Source organism: Canis lupus, chromosome 8, assembly GCF_048164855.1.
Source record: "Canis lupus baileyi chromosome 8, mCanLup2.hap1, whole genome shotgun sequence".
NCBI classification, from domain to species: Eukaryota; Metazoa; Chordata; class Mammalia; order Carnivora; family Canidae; genus Canis; species Canis lupus.
This window is the reverse complement of record NC_132845.1, coordinates 76,727,085-76,752,909: the sequence shown is the minus strand read 5'-3', so window position 1 is coordinate 76,752,909 and position 25,825 is coordinate 76,727,085. Positions and strand designations below refer to the sequence as shown.

The 25,825-nt window shown below is 38.4% G+C and overlaps 1 protein-coding gene and 1 pseudogene across 2 annotated transcripts in view; one reads left to right on the top strand and one right to left on the bottom strand.

Annotated features, from left to right (window-relative positions):
* The window catches only part of TPST1 (tyrosylprotein sulfotransferase 1), a 141,561-nt gene that overhangs the window by 114,855 nt on the left and 881 nt on the right, over positions 1 to 25,825 (top strand). For both annotated transcript variants that reach the window (XM_072837608.1, XM_072837607.1), the window contains one exon: positions 22,571 to 22,621. In XM_072837608.1, coding sequence (XP_072693709.1) covers positions 22,571 to 22,621 — 51 coding nt within the window. The remainder of the gene's footprint in view (positions 1 to 22,570; positions 22,622 to 25,825) is intronic.
* LOC140639131 (small ribosomal subunit protein uS10-like) lies at positions 2,282 to 3,266 on the bottom strand (annotated as a pseudogene).

The following is a 25,825-nucleotide window of genomic DNA, read 5'->3' as shown; positions in this document are numbered from 1 at the left end:
TCTCTCTCAAATAAATAAATCTTAAAAAGAAAGATACAGAGGTAGCTAATAAACACATGAAAAGATGCTTAATATCATTAATCATTAGGGAGATGCAAATCAAAAACACAATTAGATACTACTTCACATCCACTAAGATGCCTATAATAAAAATATATGAAAAACAGTACGGTAGTTCTTCAAAATATATGAAAGCAGATACTCCTATTTGTATGCCAGCGTTCAGAGCAGCATTTTCAAAATAGCCAAAAGGTCTGAACAACAACAGATGGACAAATAAATAAAATAGAAAAAATGGATGGATGGATGGATAAATAAAATGTACTATATACATACAGTGGAATGAAATTCCTTAAAATGGACTGAATTTTGATACATGCTGCCATCTTGAAGGCAGACATTATGCTAAGTGGGCTAAGTGAAATAGCCAGATAACAAAAGGACAAATATTGTATGATTCTACTTACACGGGGTACTTAGAATAGTCAAATAATAGAAACTAAAGTAGAACAGTAGCTATCAGGGACTGGAGGAATGAAGGGATTATCTATTATTTAATAGATATTTTTTTTAAATATGATTTTTATTTTATTTTTATTTATGTATTTATTTTTTTTACTCATGAGAGACACAGAAAGAGAGAGAGAGAGAGAGGCAGAGACACAGGCAGAGGGAGAAGCAGGCTCCATGCCGGGAGCCCGATGTGGGACTCGATCCTGGGTTTCCAGGATTAGGCCCTGGGCTGCAGGCGGCGCTAAACCGCTGAGCCACCGGGGCTGCCCTTAATAGATATTATTATTTAATAGATACAGAGTTTCAGTAAGGGATGATAAAAAAATTCTTGAAATGGATTGTGGAGATAGCTGCACGACAGTGTGAATGCACTTAATGCCATTGAACTATATACTTTAAAATGGTTAAAATGGTATGGAACTGGTGAATCACTATATTGTATACCTGAAACTAATATACTGTGTGTTAACTACCCCAGAATTAAAATTTTTTAAAATTTAAATGGTTAAAATGGGAAATTTTGTAATATATTTTACCATAATGAAAACAAAAAAATATTTAGTAATGTTTTTCCAAGTATGTGGATACATTAGTATCCTTATACAATGCTGGTGGGAATATAAAATGGTACAATAACTTTGGAAAACAGACTGGCAGTTCCTCAAAAAGTTAAACACAAAATGGACAAAGGCCTTAGTATTTCTCCAAAGAAGATTAACACAAATGGCCAATAAACATATGAAAAGATGCTTGGCTTATATTTTTTTATGAGATGTCAGTCAGATGTGTCCATAAGAAGAGTTTGAGAAGAGGCTTAGGAAAACAAAGTTTATTATATTTACAGGTCCTACAGATAGAAGTCATGGCATCCCATGCAGGGCTATGTGGAAAAGCTACCAAGGTGGTTAGGGACAGAAGATAGGAGCAAGGGGAGGGGTTAGGCCAGAGTCTTTATTGGGGGTTTCCAAATGAAAGGCAAGACAGGGCAGGGTGAACAGTTTAGGATTGGCTAGTTTAACTTATTTTAGTAGTATATGGGCTTCCAGATGGTTGCACTTGCCTGACGCCTGATCCCAGGATGATTAAGTCAGAGGAATACTGTCTTTTGGGGTATAGGGACTAGATAGAGGAGTTTAGGCCCTGGGTTGCTTAGTATGTATATCAAAGACATACTTTGAGCTGGGTCCTTTGCTGTCTGTAAGAATTGGCGAGACCTGGAGGGGCAGTCTCTCTCCAGCCAGGAAATTGTTTTCTGGGAGGGTTTTTTTTTTTTTTTTATGGTGTCAAAATATGATATGCAGGAATTAAAAACCATTAAAATGAAATGTTCAGTATCATTTGCATGAAATGCATACTGAAACCAGAAGATACCCCGTCACATTCATTAGGATGGCTATGTTTCAGAGAAAGAAAAGGAGGGTCACCTGGGTGGCTTAGTCAGTTAAGCATCCAACTCTTGATTTTGGCTCAAGACATGATCTCAAGGCCATGGAATTGAGCCCCACATTGGACTCCACGTGGAGTCTATTTGTCCCTCTCCCTCTGCTCCTCCCAAGCCCCCCTTCAGTTCTCTCTCTCAAATAAATAAATAAAATATTTTTAAAAAAATCTTTAAAGAAAATTACAGATGTTGGCGAGGATGTAAGAGAAATTAGAACCTCCATGCATGAATGGTGCGAACATAAAATGATGCAGTCACTTTTAATAGTTCATCAAAAAGTTAAACATAGAATTACCACATAACCTAGCAATTCCATTTCTAGGTATATATCCAGAAGGATTGAAAGGAAGGACTTTCAATTATTTGTAAGATTGGTGTACAGATTATTTGTACATTTGTATTTGTTCATAACAGCATTATTTGCAATAGCCAAAAGGTGGAAACAACCCAAACATCCATTGATGGATGAGTAGATAAACAGGTGGTGTATACATACAATGGAATATTATTCAGCTTTAAAAAGGAATGAAATTCTGATACCTACTCAAACTTCGATTTCAACTGAAAACATTATGCTAAGGGAAATAAGCCAAATACAAAAGGACAAATGTTATATGATTCTATTTGTGCTTAGATAGGATAGGCAAGTTCATAGAAATAGAAAGTAAAGCAGATTATCAGGGGTAGGCTATGATTCCATTTTCATTAAGTTCAAAGTTACTCTTACTGTCAGAAGACACGTTATGACTAGAGGGAGACATAAGATGGTGGGTCATTTTCTATTTCTTAATCTGTGTTCGTTCTGTAAAATTTCAAGAGCTGTTCAATCATAATTTGCACATTTTCCATAATATGTTGTACTTTAGTTAAATTTTACTTAAAATTGGGGGAAAAAAGATCTCTGGATTTCAAGGTTTTTTGTTTTTTTTTTTAACAACTGATAATTTATTTAAAAAGATTGATGCAGGCATGTACAATGGTGACTTCAACCCCTGGCTCAATACTGATGGAAGTAATCTGTTTGATAGTCTCAGAAGGATTGTGCAAATCAGTGAGTCACTCATGGATTCTCATCTAAAAATAATCCCAAATCTTAGAGCCTTCCCCACAAGTTTTTCTTACATGGATTCTTAGAGTCCTGGGGGCATCCGAACTGGTCCTTTCACTTTGAGATTTGTATCCTTTGTGCCTCTGACCAAGTTGGCCCATACCTTCTCCAGAGATTTTATGTTGCAGCTGATTAGAGTAATTCTAATTCTGTGAATAGCCACCTCTGGTTCCATGGGTGCCTTCCTGTGTCTTTAAAAGCCATGGCTGACTGCGCACAGCTTCCTGACCAACTTGTTCCTGGGAGAGCGACCAGTGGGGACTCAGGAGCAGGAGTGGGGTGCCCAGAGCTCTGCTGTAGCTGCCACCACGTCTTCCTCAAAAGAGAGGAGTTCAGTTTTTAAATGCTGAAAAGATAGCCATTTTCTCTTCATCTTGTAATCATCTAAAAACAATAACCATAACAAGCAGTGGAGACAAAGATCCTGTGTTTGACACTTGGAGAAATCTGCAGGCCCAAACAAGAAGACACAGAGGAAGAGCATCAAGTGCAATGAAGAGCAAATAGAAATGAGAAGACACATTGAGGATGATCAAGTGCAGTGAAGGTCAAGTAAAGGTGACAGGACCTCCAGTGTGGGTACATTACGGAAGAACACAGGTTTCCACAGAATTGGCAAGCTCAAGGGCAAAACCAACAGTTTCTTGTCTGTAACAAGAACAGTACATAGCCAAGTGCCAGTACTCCCTAGATGGGATTTGACGTGAAATATCATGAAGCAGGGAGGGAAGAGACTGAACACAGTGTGTATAAGCCATTTTTGTACAGTGCTGTCTGTTGTGAAGTGGGTTGAAGGAAAGAGTCAGCAATCATCTTGGTTAGTTGTTGAGAAATGAAGGTAGAAAACCCAGTTCTCGGGACACTCGGATGACTCGTGGTTGGGCGCCTGCCTTTGGCTCAGGTCAGATCCTGGGATCCAGGATCGAGTCCTGCATCGGGCTCCCTGCAAGGAGCCTGCTTCTCCCTCTGCCTGTGTCTCTACCTCTCTCTCTCTCAGTCTGTGTCTCATGAATAAATAAATAAATCTTAAAAAAAAAAAAACAAAAAAACAACCAGTTCTCCTATACAACCTAAAGAGAATTGCTACCAAGCTATAATGTGACCCTGGGGCTTCCCCAGTATGAACCTCTTGTAAATATTTGACATATAAACAACTCCTCTCTTTCAAAAATGAGTAATAAATCAAAAAGGAATACATATCAGGAAAATTTGACCAGCATATAGCCATGAATTTTTTTAATTAATGAAGTAATCATCTATTAATAATTATTATTAATGGCACACCTAGCTTGCTTAGTGCAGTGTGAGACTTGACCTTAGGGGTCATGAGTTTAAGACCCATGTTGGGCACAGAGCCTACTTTTAAAAATTATTAATAATTATACTGAAGGGGATAATGAAGCAGGGACAAGTATTTGTTAATTTCAGGGTTTTTTTTTTAAGATTTTATTTATTAATGAGAGACACAGAGAGAGGCAGAGACACAGGCTCTGTGGGGAGCCTGATGCAGAACTCAATCCTAGGACCCCAGGATCACGACCTGGGACAAAGGCAAATGCTCAACTGCTGAGCTACTCAGGCATCCCTGTTTCAATTTTTATATAGAGATAAGATTTATCTCCCACCAAGACTCATGAGGTGAGGCAATTAATAAATGTGGAAAAGACATTCAAATACTGGGCAGCCAAATAGAGCATAGATGCCAGGGCGTGATCCCGGGGTGCTGGGATTGAGTCCTTCATCAGGCTCTCTTCATGGAGCCTGCTTCTCCCTCTGCCTGTGTGTCTGCCTCTGAGTGTGTGTGTGTGTGTGTGTGTGTCTGTCTGTCTGTCTTTCTGTGTCTCTCATGAATAATTAATTAATTAATTAATTAATTTTGGGGGAACAAACAACTTTTAACATTATCCTTCTGCCTCAATACTGATTCCTAGCTCTTAAATCTAGTTTAACTGAACATCTTAACAGAGTGAAGATGTGACATACCACCTTATTCTTTTTTTTTTTTTTTTTTAATTTATTTATTTATGATAGTCACAGAGAGAGAGAGAGGCAGAGACACAGGGAGAAGCAGGCTCCATGCACCGGGAGCCCGATGTGGGACTCGATCCCGGGTCTCCAGGATCGCGCCCTGGGCCAAAGGCAGGCGCCAAACCGCTGCGCCACCCAGGGATCCCCATACCACCTTATTCTTAATCTCAGTTTTTCTTTGTAGGGCTTCTACTCTACAGGGAATGTCATTGTCTTCACTTAGCTTTCCTTTTTCATCATGACCTTTTTTTTAAAATTTTTTATTTATTTATGATAGTCACAGAGAGAGAGAGAGAGAGAGAGAAAGAGGCAGAGACACAGGCAGAGGGAGAAGCAGGCTCCATGCACCGGGAGCCCGATGTGGGATTCGATCCCGGGTCTCCAGAATCGCGCCCTGGGCCAAAGGCAGGCGCCAAACTGCTGCGCCACCCAGGGATCCCCCATGACCATTTTTAAAAAGGAAAATGAAGCAAAGCACTTATATCTATAATTTGATTTTTCTAGAATGATCTTCCAGACAAGAAAGAAAATATTGTGATTAGAGGTCTTGGAAAATGTATTCTTCTTTCTCTTACTTAAGTTTTGCTAATATTGGAGCCAGGGAGAATTTCTTAGATAGTCTACCATTTTTTTTTTTCTTTGCCACCTGTCACCAGTTGGTTCCTTTTTGAACATTTCAAAATGCAATTATGCAAAAGAGAATACTTTTTTTTTGTTAAGCTATCTAATTTGTTTTTAAGATTCATGAGACACAGAGAGGCAGAAACATAGGCAGAGGGAGAAGCAGGCCCTACTAGGAGCCTGATTCAAGACATGATTCCAGGACCCCAGGATCATGACCTGAGCCAAAGGCAGACGCTCAACCACTGAGCCACCCAGGCATCCCCTATCTAATGTTTTTATCAAATAATAATTTTAAATTCTTAAGTTCTTTTATTTCTAGGAGTAGGATTGAATAGAATGATAGAATGAATGACAACATTCTATAAAGTAATACCATATTTAGCCCTGAGGGTTCAGTTGGTTCAAATCAGGAAGTCCCATTAGAGTTATTTTTTTTCTTTCTCTCTGTGTTCAATCTTTACAGTAAGTTGGCCTCAGAAACTATTCTCAGTCCTTTATCTATAAAAGTGGAGACCACTGTGAAAGGATCTCATTTATTCCTTTTTTCATCCAACTGTTCATTTGTTCCTATATTTAGGATATAAAGATGATTGACTCTCTCTCCAAGAAATATGGTGAAGATAGAACTGTAATTAGCTATAATTTAGTGTGATAACTGCCATAAAGTAAGGGACTTAGGATGCCACGAAGGCACAGTATTGACTGTACTTGTATGTATTAACTATCTTTCAGTGTTCTGAAAATTCAGTTTGGTACCATTACCTTTGAATGGAAATGATTTTACATTTTTGTCTGAATAAGTGTCTTGTGGTCAAATGTTATGATTTCTTTTTTTTTTTTTTTTCAAATGTTATGATTTCTTAATCATCCTGCAAGCTTAACTTTTTTCCCAGGAAATCAAAGTCTTAATGCTAAATTTGCTGTATTTATACTACTTTATATAATAGAAATAGGTTCCTGTTTCAGTTATTACACTTTGCCAATTCAATTCACATTCCAATCCACCTTATCAAACTTCACTTAAGAATCAATACACTGAAACATGTCTTTTTCTTAAAAACATTGTTAGAGTAGAAAATCATGCTTCTTTTTTTTTTTTTTAAGATTTTATTTATTGGGATGCCTGGGTGGCTCAGCAGTTTGGCGCCTGCCTTCGACCCAGGGGGTGATCCTGGAAACCTGGGATCGAGACCCACGTCGGGCTCCCTGCATGGAGCCTACTTCTTTCTCTCTGCCTCTCTTTCTGCCTGTGTCTCTGCCTCTCCCTCTGTATCTCTCATGAATAAATAAATAAAATCTTAAAAAAAAATTATTTATTTATTCATGAGAGACACACAGAGAGAGGCAGACACAGGCAGAGGGAGAAGCAGGCTCCCTGAGGGGAACCCCATGCGGGACTTGATCCTAGGACCCCAGGATCATGACCTGAGCCAAGGGCAGAAGCTCAGCCACTGAGCCACCCAAGTGCCCCAGAAGATCATGCTTCTGAGATGATTAATTTTTTTCTTGATATAGAATATATTAATAACATTTATCTAGTTGTTTCTAGGCAGCACAAGACCATGAAGCTCTACAAAAACCCAATCTGAGATTTGCAAAGCTGCCAAAATATTTTAAGACAAATGAGAATCTGTAAACATACATGTTATCAACTGGTTCATATTTGTGTTTTAGAGATAATAAATTTCTAATAAGCCACAAGAGCCCAGTGGGAATAAGGATGTAAATTTCAAAATCTGGATTCCTTCCTGTATTATCATATCTGGCTGGAATTGTGTTTTTTCTGAATGTGAAAATAGCAAGTCATAATTTCTCAAGAGGGATACTTATTACATTATTAAAAACAATGAATTACATTACAGGATAAATAACAGCAGGCCAAACATAGACCAATGATGAAAGTTTGCCATCGACTAAGGATTATGATTAATCCAGTTTTGTTCATTTGACTGGAATTAGAAAGAGAAAAGGAAGAAAAGAAAAAAGGAATGGTGGATTATATTATAGAGTTTACAGTGGGTTTACAGAAAGAAGGAGGAATAAATTAGATTTGAGTTTACAGTGAAATTTGAATTCACAACCAGGGGTTGTGAGACTAATCTTTTAACCTTTGTGTACACACACATACACACACACATTATGAAGAAAATAATAAGCAAAAGCAACACCTAAAGTCAGCAGTGCCTGATATAGTGCTTAGCACATAATATGGTCATTATTAGTACGTGTTTCTGGAACTTGTTTAAAATTCTCTTGTTTTGAAAGAAGGTTTTGAGTTAAAGCAGGGATTGGTCTGCCATCTGCCTTTGTAAATAAAGTTTTGTCATAGCTAACTATGTTCATTTATTTATATATTGTCTATGTCCATTTCTGCACTACAGCTACAAAATTGAGTAGTTAGGAAGGTAACTGTATGGCTCACAAACCCTAAAGTATGTACCCACTAACCTTTTACAGAGTAGTATGCCAACCCCTGAGTGTAATCCTCAGTTTCAGCCCGTACACAAAATGTGTATTTTTTATAATCCAATGAGCTTTGTAAAGTTCATATAGTTGTCATGTTGAAAAATGTTTTGATGCCCTGATTTTCCCTACCTTTTTCGTACTTAGAGAAAAATTTGAAGAACATCTTCTACCTTTAACATAGATTCAGTACTTAACATTTTGCCATAGTTGCTTCATCTACTCCTCTCTCTCCATATACATGTACACAGATACTTTTTTTTTTTTTGCTGCTGCTGCTGTTGAATTATTTGAAAGTTACAGATATTGTGCTCCTTCAGCATACTGTTCTAGAAATAAGAGCATTCTTCTACATAACCCATGGTTTTAAAATTTAAAGAACATATATGGGCTTTTTGTTGTGTGTAAGGAGCAATACAAATACAGCTATCTTTTCTATAGTACATTGTTCATCTCTGTGTTCCCAGTTATAAACTGTAGAAATTCTAAGTATTATGCCTTAGTTATCTGTTGCTTACTTGTAGTAGCCTGAAAATGAATGGCCCCTAAAGATTTCCATGTCCTAATATCTGAAATCTGAATATGTTACCTTACACAGCAAAGGGGACTTTGCAGATATAATTAAGGAACTAAAAGTGTATCCTGTATTATATGATGGTCTCAGTGTAATCACAAGGGTCCTCCTAAGACGGAGGCAGGAGAGTTCAAAGCAAAGAAGGTGATAATCAGTGAAACAAATGTGACAGTGCCATAACTGCTCACATTGAAGATGCCAAGGCTGAGAATTTTCACACCTAATTTCAAAACTATCAACTCCTGGCTTTTTTTTTAAACAAAAACAAAAATAATCCTTTCCTCATTTTCTCTCTTGTCTTGCATTTTATTATAATCATCAAGAAAAACTTGGCCACCTTCAACACTTTGCTTGGAAATCTCCTTAGCTGGACCATCCAGTTCATTTGCCTCATTTTCTACTTTGTGTATAACTGCAAGTGACAGGGTTGCTGAACTTTCTATTATGATGACATAACAAAGATCCCCCTACCTCCAAAGCAGGCTCCTGTGTGTGTGACTCTCATAAAAAAATAAAAAAATAAAAAATTAAAAAATTAAAAATAAATTTGTGGAGCTCAAAAAAGAAATAAATAAAAAATAAATATCTGGAGCTCACATTTTTATATGTATTTCTTTTTTTAAACGATTTTATTTATTTATTCATGAGAGACAGAGGGAGAGAGAGGCAGAGACACAGGCAGAGGGAGAAGCAGGCTCCATGCAGGGAGCCCAATGTGGGACTGGATCCTGGGAATCCAGGATCACGCACTGGGCGGAAGGTAGGCGCTAAACTGCTGAGCCACCCAGGGATCCCCCATATGTATTTCTTTTAGACTTTATTAAGTGCTTTTCTTTGAGTGAATCAAAAGCAGTACAGTAACACAGACCTGGAAGGCCTGCTAGAGAGGGTGAAGGTGGAAGTGAGAAGGCAATCCCTGTTTGATACATAGGCTTTGAGAAACTGCCTTCAAACTCACAAAGTATTGGAGCTTAGAGGGGAGTGATTTAAAACCTCTTAGTCTTTCCTTGTACCTCCAGTCTCTTGCAAATAATTAACAGTAAAGCTGAAGATTATGAGAATTAATGTCTCTCCTATCTTTTTTTTTTTTTATCTTTTTCCTTGTATAACATAGAATTTCTTTTCCAGTAGTGGTATGTTCCTCTATTTAGCAATTCCATAAATAGTGGTTTTCACCCTCCAGACACAGGTTACCTACCTGGACTTCAGAGCATGTGCATACTATGGGTATACCTTCATACATGGAGAAAGAACACTGACCAAAAATCAGCCAGCTGAGGAAGCACACCTGTAATTAGCCTCAATCTTCATATACAGAACTGCAGTCATTTTTTTGTGCTTCACAGCCAAGATGCTCAGGATATTTGCAGAACTTCTCAAACACGAAAGAGAGAAACCAAAAGAAAGAGAAGAGAGGATCTCAGAGGAAATAAAAACAATGTAATGAGCAAAAGAAAACATAAATGAATAATAATTAATGTTCTTGTAGAAATAAGATGAAGGAATAAGAAGATTTTTTTTTTTAAACAACAGAAACAGAATTTAAAAATTTGGAAACTAAAAAATAGCTGAAATTTAAAATCGGTAATAAAAGAATTAGAAAAATAAAGTTGAAAATCTCTTAGAAAAAAAAAAAAAAAAAAGAAAATCTCTTAGAAAGTAGAACAAAAGGACCAATAGATGACCTGGAGAGAAAAAAGAAATGAAAGGCATTATTCAGGTAGTCTAGCATTTGACTAATTGGAGAGCAAGAAAGTGATGAAGACATTATTAAAGTTGTAATATAAAGACATTTCCAGGAACAGAAGGACGTGCGTCTCCAGTGCCAGTGAGTGAAGAAAACAAGCCTCATCAAGACACATTATCATAAAAATTATAGAACACTAGGAATAAAAAGAAAATTCTTAAAGCTTCTAGAGTGAAAACAAAGGTCACATAGGAAGGATCAGGAATTAGAATGATATAAGCCTTGTCAACCCAAACATGGAAAACTAGAAGATAGTGGCCCACTGCCATCATATCAAAGAGGAATTATTTATCTAGAATTATATAACCAGATAAACTTTCAGTCAAGTATTAGGATAAAATAAAGGCATTTTCAGACATGCACAATCACAAAAGAGTTGCCTTTTATTTAAACATTTATTTATTTTAAAGAGAGAAGTAGAGGAGGAGCAGAGGTAGAGACAATCTCAAGCAGACTCCCCAGTGAGCACAGAGACCGATACAGGACTCCATCTTACGACCCTGACACTAAGATCTAAACACCCCCAAAGATTTGCTTCTTATACACCCTTTCTTAGCAGCTGCTGAAGAATGTACCAAAGAGGAAGGATTAACCAAGTAAATGGAAGACCTAGGCAAGGAAATGGGAATGAAAACCAGACAGGTATGGAGAATGTGCAGAATGGCAGCAAAGGAAAATCCCAAGACAGCACCTGAGCAGGAAGGAGACCCAAAGAACAAGCAGTTCAGATGGAAGTAAACAGAGGATTTCAGGAAGGATGTTTTGGGAAAGGGGGGAAAAATGGAAGAGGGGGATGTAAATGCCAAGAATCATAGACTACCTAGAGCAGAAATCTCCCACAGAAGTCAGTACTGTTAGGAATGTATAAACTGGGGACACCTGGGTGGCTCAGTCGGTTATGCATCTGCCTTCAGCTCAGGTTATGATCCCAGGTTCCTTGGGATCAAGCCCCATGTTGGGCTCCCTGCTTAGCGAGGAGCCTGCTTCTCCCTCTCCTACCCGCTCATGCTCTCTCGCTGTCTCTCTCTTTCTCTCTCAAATATATAAAATCTTTAAAAGGAAAAAAAAAAAGTACTGCATAAACTGTAAATGATGAATTTCCAGTGGCTCAGTGAGAGTTAAAAAGATCGAGTTAAAATCACATAGTTGTAGGGAGCCCCCCAAATTCTCATGAATTTTACCTCCAGGAGGCCCACAAGCTTCTCAGGGTGAAGATCAAGAAAAATCCCCTGGTACTCTGACAGAGGGAAGGGAAAAGTAACCATTTTGAAATAAGCTTGGGATACTCTCTAGCAACAGCTTATCTTCAAAGTAGGCTCTTAACAAAGCCTAAAGGACTTAGGGGAAGGGAACTACCCAACTGTAGTCACTCCAGTTCTTCTGTCTTACCTAAAGGAGTGAGAGGAGAAACTGAGAAGATCTTGTAACGGTTACAACCCAGGGACACAGACTCAGTAAAATACTGAGATATAATTATGGGATTATAGAACACTTTCTCCTCCACCCCCCAAATGCACATGCCCTACACCACACCAATCAGACTTTTGTATAATAACAGTGGATTACTACTAAAAGAACTACAATGTTCAATGTTCTTTATTTTTTAAAGAAGTCTGTAGGGAAACCCCAGAACAACAAGGAGTACAAAAACAAGGACACTTGAAAATTTTAGCCTCTGGTGTGTACAGTTCCAACAAAAACTAAACACAGGCTCATTCCTAGCCAGATAAACATAAAACCTTACACTAAAGGTCCCATTTACTCAGTACATCATGTCCCCTTCTAACAAAAAAGCTACAAGATGTGCTAAAAGACAAAAAACAATTGGAAGAGACAATGGAAAGTATTTAAACTGGATTAATATATGCCAGAAATTTTGGAATTAGCACACTGGGAATTTAAAATAACCATGATGGATATGCTAAGGATTTTGATGGGAAAAGTGGGATAACATGCAAGAACACCTGGGTAATGTAAGCATTGAGATGGAACTAAGAATCAAAAGGAAATAATAGGGCAGTCCCAGTGGCACAGCGGTTTAGGCTGCTTGCAGTCTGGGGTGTGATACTAGAGACCCGGGATCGACATGTCAGGCTTCTTGTATGGAGCCTGCTTCTTCCTCTGCCTGTGTCTCTGCCTCTCTCTCTCTCTCTCTCTCTCTGTCTCTCTGTCTCTATGAATAAATAAACAAAAAAATCTTTAAAAAAAAAAAAAAGGAAATAATAGTGGGGCGCCTGGGCGTCTCAGGGGGTTAAACATCTGCCTTCAGCTCAGTTCATGATCCTGATGTCCTGGGATTGAGCCCTGCATCAGTCTCCCTGCTCAGCAGGGAGTCTCCTCTCCCTCTGCCACTCCCCCTGCTTGTGCTCACACTCACACAGACACACTCTTTCTGTGTCAAATAAGTAAAATCCTTATTTTAAAAAATGCTAAAAGTCAAAGTCACTGTAATGAAATGAAGTCTACTGATGGGCTCATCAGTAGACTGGACACAGCCCAGAAAAAAAATCAGTGAGCTTGCAAAACTGCAATTTGAAGAAAAAAATGAACAAAAGATAGAACAAATTACGAACTGTGCAGTATATTAAAAGGTGTGGGGTTATAAAAGGTGTAATATATATACATAATGAGAATGCCAGAAGGCAAAGAAAGAAAGAAAGAAACAAACAAACAAACAAAAAAAACATTTAAAGTAGTAATGGAAAAAAAAAAAAAGTAGTAATGGCTGGGAATTTTCCAAAATTAATAACATATCCAGAAAACTCAGAAAACACCAAGCAGGATAAATGCCAAAAATTCTACCCCTACGCATTTTAAATGTTGAAAGAAAAAAAATCCACCAATTTCAGCCCTGTAACCAGCAAAATTATTCTTCAAAACTAAAGAAGTAATACATTCTCAGATAAACAAAATTGAAAGACTTTATCACCAATGGCCTACCTTGTAAGAGTTCTTCAGAGGGAAGGAAAATAATATAAGTCAGAATCTCAGATCTCTATAAAAGAAGAGAAGGAATAAATGAAGGTAAAGCAAAATCTTTAATTTTCTCATTAATTGACCTAGCAGATAACATTGTACTTAAAATAATAGCAATAAAATAGTCAGTGATTATAACTTACAGATAAATGAAATGAATGACAGCAGTATAATAAGTGATGGGAGGGACGAACTGGAGGTACTCTTATTACCCTGCACTACTTGTGAGGTAGTATAGTACCATTTGAAAGGAGACTTAGATTAGCTGTAAGTACATATTGCAAATCCTGGGACAACCATTGAAGACATTTAAAAAAAGAAGTATAATGACATGCTTAGAAAATGGAATCATAAAATGCTGAATCAAAACTAGAGAAAGCAAAAAAGAGTAGAAGAAAACAAAGCACAAGGGCAACAAATAGAAAATAGTTACAAATATCATAGGTATTAAGCTAGTTGTGTCGGTATCACATTAAATGCGAATAATCTAAATACACCAACTAGAAGACAGACACTACCAGAGTGCATTAGAACACAAAACCCAACTGTATGCTATCTACAAGTTACTCCACACGTGATATTGTGATATAAGAACTATATATTCAGTCCCTAGTTCCTGGCACAGAGCTCTTAAAGCCCTTATCATTTCTAAGTGATAAGGGTGTGAGGAACATCTTTTGTTATTCACAGTAAGCCCCTTTCAAGCATACCTGAGTTTATATTAATGAGTTATTTTGTGAGCCCCTGACTAGCTTCAGGATGGGAACTGGTTGCCAGAGGAATGAACCATGTGCTTGGAGATTTGGAATTTCCAGTCCTACCCTCTCTAAATCCAGGGAGGAAAGGGGCTGGCTGCCAACTGAGTTGATCAACTGGCCAATGATTTAATTGATTGTGCCTAAATAATGGAAATTCCATAAAACTCTAAAGAGAAATGAAGGACTTTAGACAGCTACCAGGTTGGTGAACACATCCATATGCTTGGGAGAGTGGTATACCCCATACTCCACAGAGACAGAAGCTCCTGTACTTAAGACCCTTTCAGACCTCATCTTACACACCTCTTCATCTCACTGTTTGTTTGTACCCTGTATAATAAGCCAGTAGTCATAAATGAAGTGTTTCTCTGAGTTCTGTGAACTATTGGAGCAAATTATTGAAACTGAGGAGGTGACTGTGGGAAACACTATACAGGAGGCCTGGACTTGCACATGGCTTCTAAAGTGGAGGGAGTCTTGTGGGACTGAGCCCTTTACCTGTGGAGATCTGTGCTAACTCTTGGAAGTTAGTGTTAGAATTTCTTGGTGTAAGGAAAAACCTGCATATTTGATAGCAGAAGGGCTGTGCATAGAGAAAATAGTATTCTTTTAACAGGAGATTTTAGATATAAAGACATAGCTTAAAAGCAAAGGGATGAATAAAGATATACCATGATAACTAATAAAAGAAAATTGGAGGACCTTTCAGACAAAGTAAAAGGCGCTGTTAAGGGAAGAAGGAGACGAGCCACAGACTGGGAAAAAAAATCTTTGCAAAACACATATCTGATAAAGGACTGGCATACAAAATATACAGATTCCTAAAATTCAAAATTTAGAAGCGATTCAGTTAAAAAGCAAAAGATCTTAACAGACGAGGATGTAGAGCAATAGGAACTCTCATACATTGCTTTGCAGGAATGCAAAATGGTACAGCCACTTGCAACATAGCTTGGCAGTTTCTCATAAAACTAAACCTATTCTTAGCATATGATCCAGCAATCAGATTCCTTGGTATTATCCAGATAAGTTGAAAACTTATAGTCACACAAAATCTGTGCACAATGTTTCTAGCAACTTTATTCATAATTGCAAAACTTGTAAGCAACCAAGACCGCCTTCAGTAGGTGAGTGGATAAACTGCCAAATATCCAGACAACAGAACATTACTCAGTGATTAAAATAAATGAGTTATCAAGCCACAAAAGGACATGGAGGAACCTTAAATGCATATTACCAAGTGAAAGAAGTCAATCTGAAAAGGCCACAGTACTGTATGATTTCAACTTTATGACATTGTGTAAAAGGCAAAACTAGAGATAGTAAAAAGATTGGAGGAAAATAGGGAGGGATAAATAAGTGGAACACCAGATTTTTAGGATAATGGAACTATTCTGTATTTATTGTAATAGTGAATACATGTCATTGTGCATTCATTAAAACCCATAGAAAGTACAACATAAAGAGTGAAGCCTAGTGCAAACTAAAGACTTTAATTAATAACAGTCTATCACTGCTAGTTCATTGATTATAACAAATGTAATGCAAGATTTTAATAGGGGGAATGGTAGAAGAGGGAGAGGATATATATGGAGATTGTGCTTTCTGCTCAGTTTTTCTGTAAACCTAAAACTGTTCTAAAAACGAGTCTACTAATTAAAAAAATATATGAGGCTATTAACTCCAGCTAAAATAACAACGAATAAGTTGTGTAAAAATAATGTAAATATGTAATGTTTATATTATAATAATGGGAACTTACAGAATGTGACTTAAGCAGAAATTATGTAATTTTTGAGAGCATAGAAGAAGGGAAGTGTTGCAGACCTAATATCCTCCTCTCTCATAATAGAAAGTCTGTGTAACAGCAATGAACATCCATGCTCCTGTCTGAAGGTGTTTCCTTCCCTTGAGTACCCAAGTCCATCTTCCTCCGTATCCTACATCATTAGATTTTGCTCTCCAGGGATCCCTGGGTGGCGCAGCGGTTTGGCGCCTGCCTTTGGCCCAGGGCACGATCCCGGAGACCTGGGATCGAATCCCACATCGGGTTCCCGGTGCATGGAGCCTGCTTCTCCCTCTGCCTGTGTCTCTGCCTCTCTCTCTCTCTCTGTGTGTGACTATCATAAATAAATAAAAATTAAAAAAAAAAAAAAAAAAGATTTTGCTCTCCAGCCAGATATTTCCCATCAACAAACAAATACAAATACACCCTTAGTTCTTCGATCTTAACATGCACATATGCACATCCATACTTCTTAATTCCAGTTGCCCTGATACTGCCGTTCATTTCCTTGCTTCCCTTTATGTCAACACTGAAATTTTCTGTACTCTTTCTCCAATTCCTCTCCATTCTCTATCTTACATCCACTTCATTCAGAATTTTACAGCTACCATTCTTTTTAATTTGCTATTGTCAAATTGACGGTGACCTTCTGACCTTCGTGTTGCTGTATTGAGTGGTCAATTATCATCTTAGCTTCCAGCCTCTTAATACTATTGGTTACCACCTCCTTGATAGGTTTCTTTCACTTGGTTTTAAGGAACACCACTTTCTCAATTTTCCTTCTGTGTCACTGGTAGCTTCTTTTCTGTCTTTGCTGTTTCTTTCTCTACTCCCTGATCTCTTAATGTTAAAATGCCCCAATATCTCAGTCTTAAGTCCTCTGCTGTCCTGTCTCTACCCTGAGCCCTGGGTTATCTTATCAGGTGTCAGAGCTTTAAATAGCATCTGTTAGTTTATGATTCTCGAATTTATATATCCCAATGCAGACTTCTATGAATTCCAGATTTGTATTTCCAATTGGTGATTTGACATTTTCATTTATTGTCTCATAGATACCGCAAGCTTAACATATACAAAACTGAACTATTGATCTTCCACCCGAAAATATGCGGTAGCCAGAACATTTCCCAACTCAGTTAATAGCAACTCCGTATTTCCACTTGGCAGTTGCTTAGGCCAGAAACCTTGGAATTATCTGGACTCCCCTTTCTCTGCTCTCTCACACCCCACATCCAGTTTATGTAATTAGATGTAATTGGAAAAATAAAGATCCACAAACTTAGCACTTCTCACCACCTCCTTGCTATTCAGTCTCGTCTGGATTACTGCTGTAACCTCCCTACTTCTAACTTGGCCCTCTACAATGTAAACAGAGTAATCCGGATGATCCTTTTAAAATGCAGGTGCACCTCTTCCCCCGAGCAGCCTGAGGTGACTTCCGAAAATGGTTCGCTTCTCTCTGGACCCAGAAAACCCTACAAAATCATGCAAATCGAGAGGTTCAAATCTTCGTGTTCACTTTAAGAACACACATGAAACTGCCCAGGCCATCAAGGGTATGCATATCCAAAAAAGCCACCAGATATCTGAAAGATGGCACTTTGCAGAAGCAGTGTATGCCATTCTGCCGCTACAATGGAAGAGTTGGTAGGGGTGCACAGGCCAAACAGTGGGGCTAGACATAGAGTCGGTGGCACAAGAAGAGTCCTGAATTTTTACTGCACATGCTTAAAAATGCAGAGAGTAATGCTGAACTTAAGGGTTTAGATGTAGATTCTCTGGTCATTGAGCACATCCAGGTGAACAAAGCTCCCAAGATGCAACGGAGAATTTACAGGGCTCATGGCTGGATTAACCAGTACATGAGCTCTTCCTGCCACATCGAGATGATTCTTACTGAAAAAGAGCAGATTGTTCCTAAACCAGAAGAGGAGGGCAGCCCGGGTGGCTCAGCAGTTTAGTGCCACCTTCAGCCCAGGGCGTGATCCTGGAGACCTGGGATCAAGTCCCATGTCAGGCTCCCTGCATGGAGCCTGCTTCTCCCTCTGCCTGTGACTCTGCCCCTCTCTCTCTCTCTCTCTCTCTCTCTCTCTGTCTCTCATGAATAAATAAATCTAAAAATCTTTAAAAAAAAAAAAAAAAAGAAAGAAAGGCAGCCCGGGTGGCTCAGCGGTCTAGCGCCACCTTCAGCCCAGGGCCTGATCCTGGAGACCCAGGTTCGAGTCCATGTTGGGCTCCCTGCGGGGAGCCTGCTTCTCCCTCTGCCTCTGTCTCTCTGTGTCTTTCATGAATAAATAAAATCTTTTTTAAAATAAATAAATAGATAAACCAGAAGAGGAGGTTGCACAGAAGAAAAAGTATCCCAGAAGAAACTGAAGAAACAAAAAAAAAAAGAAAAAAGAAAAAAAAAAAGAAACTGAAGAAACAAAAACTTATGGCCCGGGAGTAAATTCTGCATAGAATAAATGTAAATAAAAATTAAAAGTAAATGCAGGTGCACTCATGGTACCTTTTTGCTCTCTATTTTATGACATTGGACAAAATCCTGAATTTCTCTGTGCCCTAGTTGTTTCATCTGTAAAATAGGAATAAATAATAGCTCCCTTCAGAGAGTGTGGGATTCGGTGAGATAAAATAGAGGAAGCATGCACTTACCACCAACCTGAGATGATACTGTTTACCCACTGTTCTTATTATTTTTATTTCCCAATACACCCTCCAAATCAGGAGCCTACTTTTGTCTCCTCATCATGCCTTGAGGGCTTGAGGTGAAAAGGTTCTGTAGGAATGTTTGGATTCTGAGTGCCTAGCGCACTGCTGTCAAGCACAATCCTCAATCCGTTAGTACCAGAGAATAGCATGTCCAGAAAAACTATTCATCTAACCAAAGGAAATTCCATTCCTAACTTTGCTATTTTTTTTTTAACTTTGCTATTTTTATAAGCAACGTAGTGCTTGGCATCTTGCACTAAATAGGAATTGCTTCGTTACTAAAAGTGTTCTTTTTGTCAGTGCCATAGTTTCTATCCTTTGAAGCATTTGTGCCCTAAAGAATAATGAAAGGAGACAGATTCCCACTTACTTTTTGATCAAGCCTTTTATCTGATGTCTTATCCTGACCCCTTTTTGGTTTTTTACTAAACTTGAGACATCATATAATTAGGGATGTTTTTGCCCCTTCACGTAAGCCTTACCTCTCTGGAACTGTCGGTTCCTGGAAGACACTTACAATGTTTTCCTGTTCCCACTCATGTTTTCTGTCATGCCTTGCTGGTTTTTACAGTGAACTGAGAAGAGGGAATATTTAACCATAAGATTTGCTAATGGTAATAAAATACAGGACAGTGCTGGGTGGGGCCTTCTGGGCCTCACTCTGCCACTAACTAGCTATGTAACCCCCTGGACTTTCACTGAACCTTCTGCTTCAATTCTAGCAGAAGAGGGTAGCTGAAACAGAGGAGAGTCAATTTCTGAGTCAGGATATGAGGAATATAAGAAAAATTGCTTGGGGACCAAACCACTAACTGGAAAAGGGACTAGGGCAAAGCAGCCTTGTTCTGGTTCAGTAGTGCTGCCAGGGCACGGGATCCTAACTAAACCTGGGTAACGTATGGCCCCAGGGGATTTGAAGGTAAGGGTTGAGACATAGTTCCATGAATAGAGGGAGGAGAAGGAAAGACACTTGAGAATCTGGTAGGAAAGAGAAAAAAAAGAAGAAAGAAAGAGAAAGGGAAGGAAGGAGAAAGAAGGAAAGAAGAAAGAAAGAGAGAGAAAGAAAGAAAGGAAGAAAGAAAGAAAGAAAGAAAGAAAGAAAGAAAGAAAGAAAGAAAGAAAGAAAGAAAGAAAAGAAAAAGAAAGAAAGAAAGAAAGAAAGAGAAAGAAAGAAAGAAAGAAAGAAAGAAAGAAAGAAAGAAAGAAAGAAAGAAAGAAAGAAAGAAAGACATCCTATTGGCTTGAGCCTCTGTGCAAGATATAGTGTCTGCTTGCAGACAGGCATAGTAGAAGTCAGAATTAACATGATACACAGCTCTAGGGGCTTAGATACTTCTACATCTGAAACCTGGAAGAGTAATACAATGCTATATGTCAGTAAAATAGGGATGGGAAGGGCACAATGCTGGAAGCTGGAACCGTCTATGGGCTACCCTACTGTGTTAGGGTAGAACAAAGAGGATTCTTACACGCAGATTCTCCAGGGAGCAGCTAGGCCAGACCCCCCATGACCTGGGATTATTTGAAGGTGTGAAAGAGATTATTTGAAGGTGTGAAAGAGAGGTGTCAAAGATATTGAAGGTAGTTTTTGAAACAGCTTTAATTTAGGCTTCTTAAAGACTATAAAGAATGGAGCAAGTTTTAGAAATTGCAGAGAAAGAGATGTGCAAAAAGTACGTTCATCCTCTGAGTTTCAGAGGGAATGCTGCTACTTTTAGAAATGGATCATCATCCATTTAGGATGATCCTTTAGGTCTGTGGGCCTTAGGATTCACCATTTAGATTCATTTTTTGCTTGGAGGGATTACTCTGTGACTCTCTTCCCAGTAGCCATATGTAGTTTCTTACCATACTTTCTCAAGTTTAGCAATTATCAAACTTTGGTTAATGGAGACCTTCTTTACTCTTGATTGGCATGAAAAGTTCCCAGTTTTTTGCTGTTGCACTGTGGAAACAAACATCTTTGTACTTAAAAAGAGTGAGTGCGTTTGTGTGTGTTAGCAGTAAATTTTTAGCGTTAAGTTACTGGCTTAATTTGTTCAGTTTTGTTCTTGAAATATACAGAAAAATTACACAAATCATAGCTCTATAAATGAAACAAAATGAACACACCTTCATAATTGCTACCCATATCAAGACAGAAAATTCCCAGCACCCTGAAAGCCTCTTTCATCTCTCTCCTCCCTAGAGTAAACAGTATCCTGATTTCCAACAACATGAAGTTGTTTTGCCTTTTCACAAACGTTAAAATATTTTATTTTTTAAAAATATTTTATTTATTTATTCATGAGAGACACACACAGAGAGAGAAAGAGGCAGAGACACCGGCAGAGGGAGAAGCAGGCTCCATGCAGGGAGCTCGACGTGGGACTCAATCCCAGGTCTCCAGGATCACACCCTGGGCTGAAGGTGGCGCTAAACTGCTGAGCCACCTGGGCTGCCCTAAAATATTTTAAATGGAGACACCTATATCATTTTTAGGGGTCCGACTTTTATCCTTCTCTTCATTATGTGTTGGGATTCATCTATGTTATTGCCATACCAGTAGTTTGTTTTTCTTAATTGCTACTCAGTATCATTATATACAATATTTGTTTTTTCCTTCTAATTGCATTGCTTTCAACACCATCTTTGTTATAAACCAAGTATCTGAATACAAGGATCTGTTTCTGATTGTTCATTCTGTTTCATTCATATATTTGTCTGTACTTGTACCAAAGCCTTACTGTCGTCACTCCAAGTTCATTATTATCTTAATTATTTTGTATATATAAGAACATATAACATATTAGTATATATTTTAACAATTATAATTGTATGTATGTGTGTATATATCATGTAGCTCTATAATTGGCTTAATTATAGCTGTATAATAATGTCTTAATATCTAGTAGAGTAAGTCCCCCACTTTTTTTTTTCCACACTTTGTTCTTTTTAAGATTACTTTGATTATTCTTGGCCCTATGCATTTCCATAGAACTTTTTCAGTCAGCTTGAACTTACTCCACTCCCTCCACCCAATAAAGTGTGCTAGAGTTTTGATTGGAATTCCTTTGTTGAGGAGAATGAACATCTTTACTATATTGACTCTTTCAATCCCTGGAAGTGGTATGCCTCTCTATTTATTTGGTCTTTAATTTCTCTCAATAATGTTTTATATTTTTCTGTGTAAAGATCTTACACAGATCTTTTATTAGATTTATTCTTAGGTATCTGGTGGGGGGTTTTTTAGATGTTATAAATGGTATTGCTTCCTAAAGTTATTTCCTTACTATTGCTGGTATTAGAAACATAATTTTATATATTGAAAAGTAAGTTTTTAATTATAAGATTTTGTGAGGTTAAAAGTATGTATCATTTTAAGAATCATCTAAAATTCAAATTGTTATGGGAATATTGGGGATATTAAGAAAAGTAAATTTGGAATAAATCTAAGATTTGTGAGGATGGAGATTTCAAAAGGCTATTAGGAGTACCTGTTCCTAAATTGTGTGAATTCTCTGTTGGTTGCTTGAGATAGATGGCCTAGAGCTCGCTTTCTCTCTCAGCTAAAATGATTGGAGCTTGGAACTTTGGTATGCTTTTTTTCTTCTTCAGGTACTCTGGGCCCTCTCCCAGCCAGCCCACATTAGGAACACTCAGGCAAATGTAGGACAGGTGGGACCAGAGTGAATGAGAATTTCAGTCCTTCAGCACTAGCTTTTATTGAACTGATAGGCTTCCCTCCCACCCTAAAACTCACCGAGAATGAATCCATTCACCATCACGCATTGCAGGCATCCTGAAATGATGATGACAGTACCTGTTTCCTTAAACTCACACTTGACTTTGTTTTTCCAGGTCTATAAAGGAGAATTTCAGCTCCCTGAATTTCTTAAGGAAAAACCTCAGGTACTGTGTCTGCTTTCTCTTCTTAATGTGATAGATGGGCTCTTGTGTCAGGATGATCTTTTTAAAGAGTGCTGTACTGGTGGCAGAAAGATTGGTCTCTGGTAATTGTTCGTTTTAACAGTCTTAATTTCAGAGAGCTCAGTGTCAGTGTCTTCCAAAATTAGGGAACTGCTCTATTAATAACTAAAATCCAGTTGCTTGAGGTGACTTATAAGCCATAGAGTATTCCATGTATAAGGAACCTGCCTTGGTGAATCTGCTCAGCCTTCCAATATCCCTTGAAATAAAACTTTCAGCCACCCTTTGTTCTTGTCATATATACATCCATGACCTCCTAACTTGTCTTATTTGGAGCCTAGAAGACTTGTGAATACATTGTATTTACCGCCATTGGCCCTGAGCTGCAAAGCCCCCAAGCTGGGAAAGGACAGTGAGAGTTTGAAAATGAATAACGTTTACATTTTAATTTAATTTTTTAAAAATTTTTATTTATTTATGATAGTCACACACAGATTGAGAGAGAGAGGCAGAGACTAGGCAGAGGGAGAAGCAGGCTCCATGCACCGGGAGCCCGACGTGGGATTCGATCCCGGGTCTCCAGGATTGCACCCTGGGCCAAAGGCAGGCGCTAAACTGCTGCGCCACCCAGGGATCCCAACGTTTACATTTTAAAAGATTTGTTAAAACAGATCCAGAGTTATCCTTGTAATGTCACACCCATACTTACTTGGGTTTCAGTGTTGTTTCTTGAGTTGAAGAGAAACAGGCAGTGTTACAGCTGACACCGTGTGCCTAAACTAGCCCAGAATGTCCTGCATCTGAGAATCCTCTGCCATGCCTACCTGGTAGTGGGGAAAGATTGTTAACTCCTACTGGAACCCCGCAGAAGACTGCCCTTTCTAGCCCAGGCTGCTATCAGTAATTGGCTTGTAAATAGGAAATGAAGACCCAGCAAGAACGTCGGCTTCTAAAATCATTGCGGATATGGATTGGTGAGGGAGACAGACCTCCTCATAGACTCTGTGAAGTTGTGTAGCCTGAAGCAAGCCTGGAATAAAAGGACAGGGCTATTTGAGAGAAGTTGCTTCTCACACCAAGGTTCAAGGCTCTGTCTTCTCAAATCCTTGTCCCATAACAGTTGTAAGCCTTTAATAGTTGATATGTATTATTTGAGAATTTCAAACTACTTTCAGGGCATATTCTCATTTGCCTATATTTAATTTTAATCTTCCCATTCATTCATTTTGTTCAACAAATGTTTACTGAATTTCTGTTATGGGTGAGAAGTTGGAATAAGTCCTCAAGAGTCAGAGAAAAAAAGATCTTCTCAAGGAACTTCTGATCTCCCCAAAAGACTGATCAACTTTGGCAGACAAGGGGGCACTGAACCCTGAGCCTGGTCTAGGCGTGATGCCCCAGAAACCTGGATGGATTCATGAATAAGCCATCAATCACTTGTAGGCTGTGGCCAGAGAATAATCTGAGAGTCAAGTCTTGAAGGAATGTCAAATCCAAAGACTATTCTGTATAGTAAGTTTGAAAGAATCAAGAAAGGGAATTTGAGACTAATTTAAAGGGATACCTCTGCTTCACAGCATACACAAAAATCATTTCCAGGCAGATTACAGACCTAAATGTGAAAGGTAAAATAATAAAGTTTTTAGGAGATAATAAAGGAGAATAATTTCATAACCTTAAGAGGGAAGGATTTTTTTAAACAGATCATAAAAAACACTAATCATTAATTTTTAAATGGGTAACTTAGGGCAGCCTGGGTGGCTCAGTGGTTTAGCGCTGCCTTCAGCCCAGGGCCTGATCCTGGAGATCCGGGATCAAGTCCCACGTCGGGCTCCCTGCATGGAGCCTACTTCTCCCTCTGCCTGTGTCTCTGCCTCTCTCTCTGTCTGCCTCTCATGAATAAATAAATAATCTTTTAAAAAAATAAAGTGGGTAACTTGGACACCATTAAAATTGATAATATTTACGTTTTTAAAGTTTTTTTGTTTTTAAATATTTTATTTATTTATTCGTGAGAGACATACAGAGAGAGGTAGAGACATAGGAGAGAGAGAAGCAGGCTCCCTCTGTGGGGAGAGCCTGATGCAGGACTCAACCTCAGCCAAAGGCAGATGCTCAACAACTGAGCCACCCAGGCACCCTGATGATATTTACTTATTAGAAAGCATCATAAAGAGAGTAAAAAAGTGTACCTTAAGTGGGTTAAAATAATTTGAAACAAAGTATTCATTTGTAGACTATAGGGGATTCCTACAAATCAGTTATTTTATAAAAATGCACAAAACACTTAGTAGGCACTTCAGGCCTAGTAAGTAACTCTGGGGATCCCTGGGTGGCGCAGCGGTTTGGCGCCTGCCTTTGGCCCAGGGCGCGATCCTAGACCCGGGATCGAATCCCACATCGGGCTCCCAGTGCATGGAGCCTGCTTCTCCCTCTGCCTGTGTCTCTGCCTCTCTCTCTCTCTCTCTGTGACTATCATGAATAAATAAATAAAATCTAAAAAAAAAAAATGTTAACAGGGTATTTAAAAAAAAAAAAAAAAGTAAGTAACTCTGGTTTATTTAATGCATCACACACACATATAGTTAGAAAAGGACTGTAAAAGACCTCGATTTAACTTATAATAAATGATAAAATTGAAGCCCACAGAACCCTTGCATTTGGTATTTAGGTAAAGTGGCTCACAGAACTCAGCAAAGCTGTACTTACAATTACAGTTTTATTACAAAGGATACAAATCAGAATGAGCCAAATGAAGAGTGATGTAGGACAAGGACTGAGAGGGTCTCAAAAACAGAGCAATGCCCATTCCCCGTGGAATCAGGGTACTTCTTCCAACCAGCAGCATAGCATATCGGTGTATTCACCAACCAAGAAGCTCCACTGAACTTAAGCATCCATAGTTTTTATTGGGATCTAATTACATAGACATGACTGATTGAATCATTGGCCATGTGGGTGAAGTCAATCACAGGTTTGGTCTTTCCGTGACCAGCCCCCATCCTGAGTTATCTCATCTCTTAGCACAAACTCAAATATAATTCAAGGAGCTCCTGAATAATGAAGACATTCCCATTACCTGGGAAAATCCAAGAATTTAGGGTCTCCCTACCACAAACTAGAGACAAAGGCCAGTTAGATTCTTTATTATATAGTAGTTAGCAGATTGAGTTCATTAGAAAAATG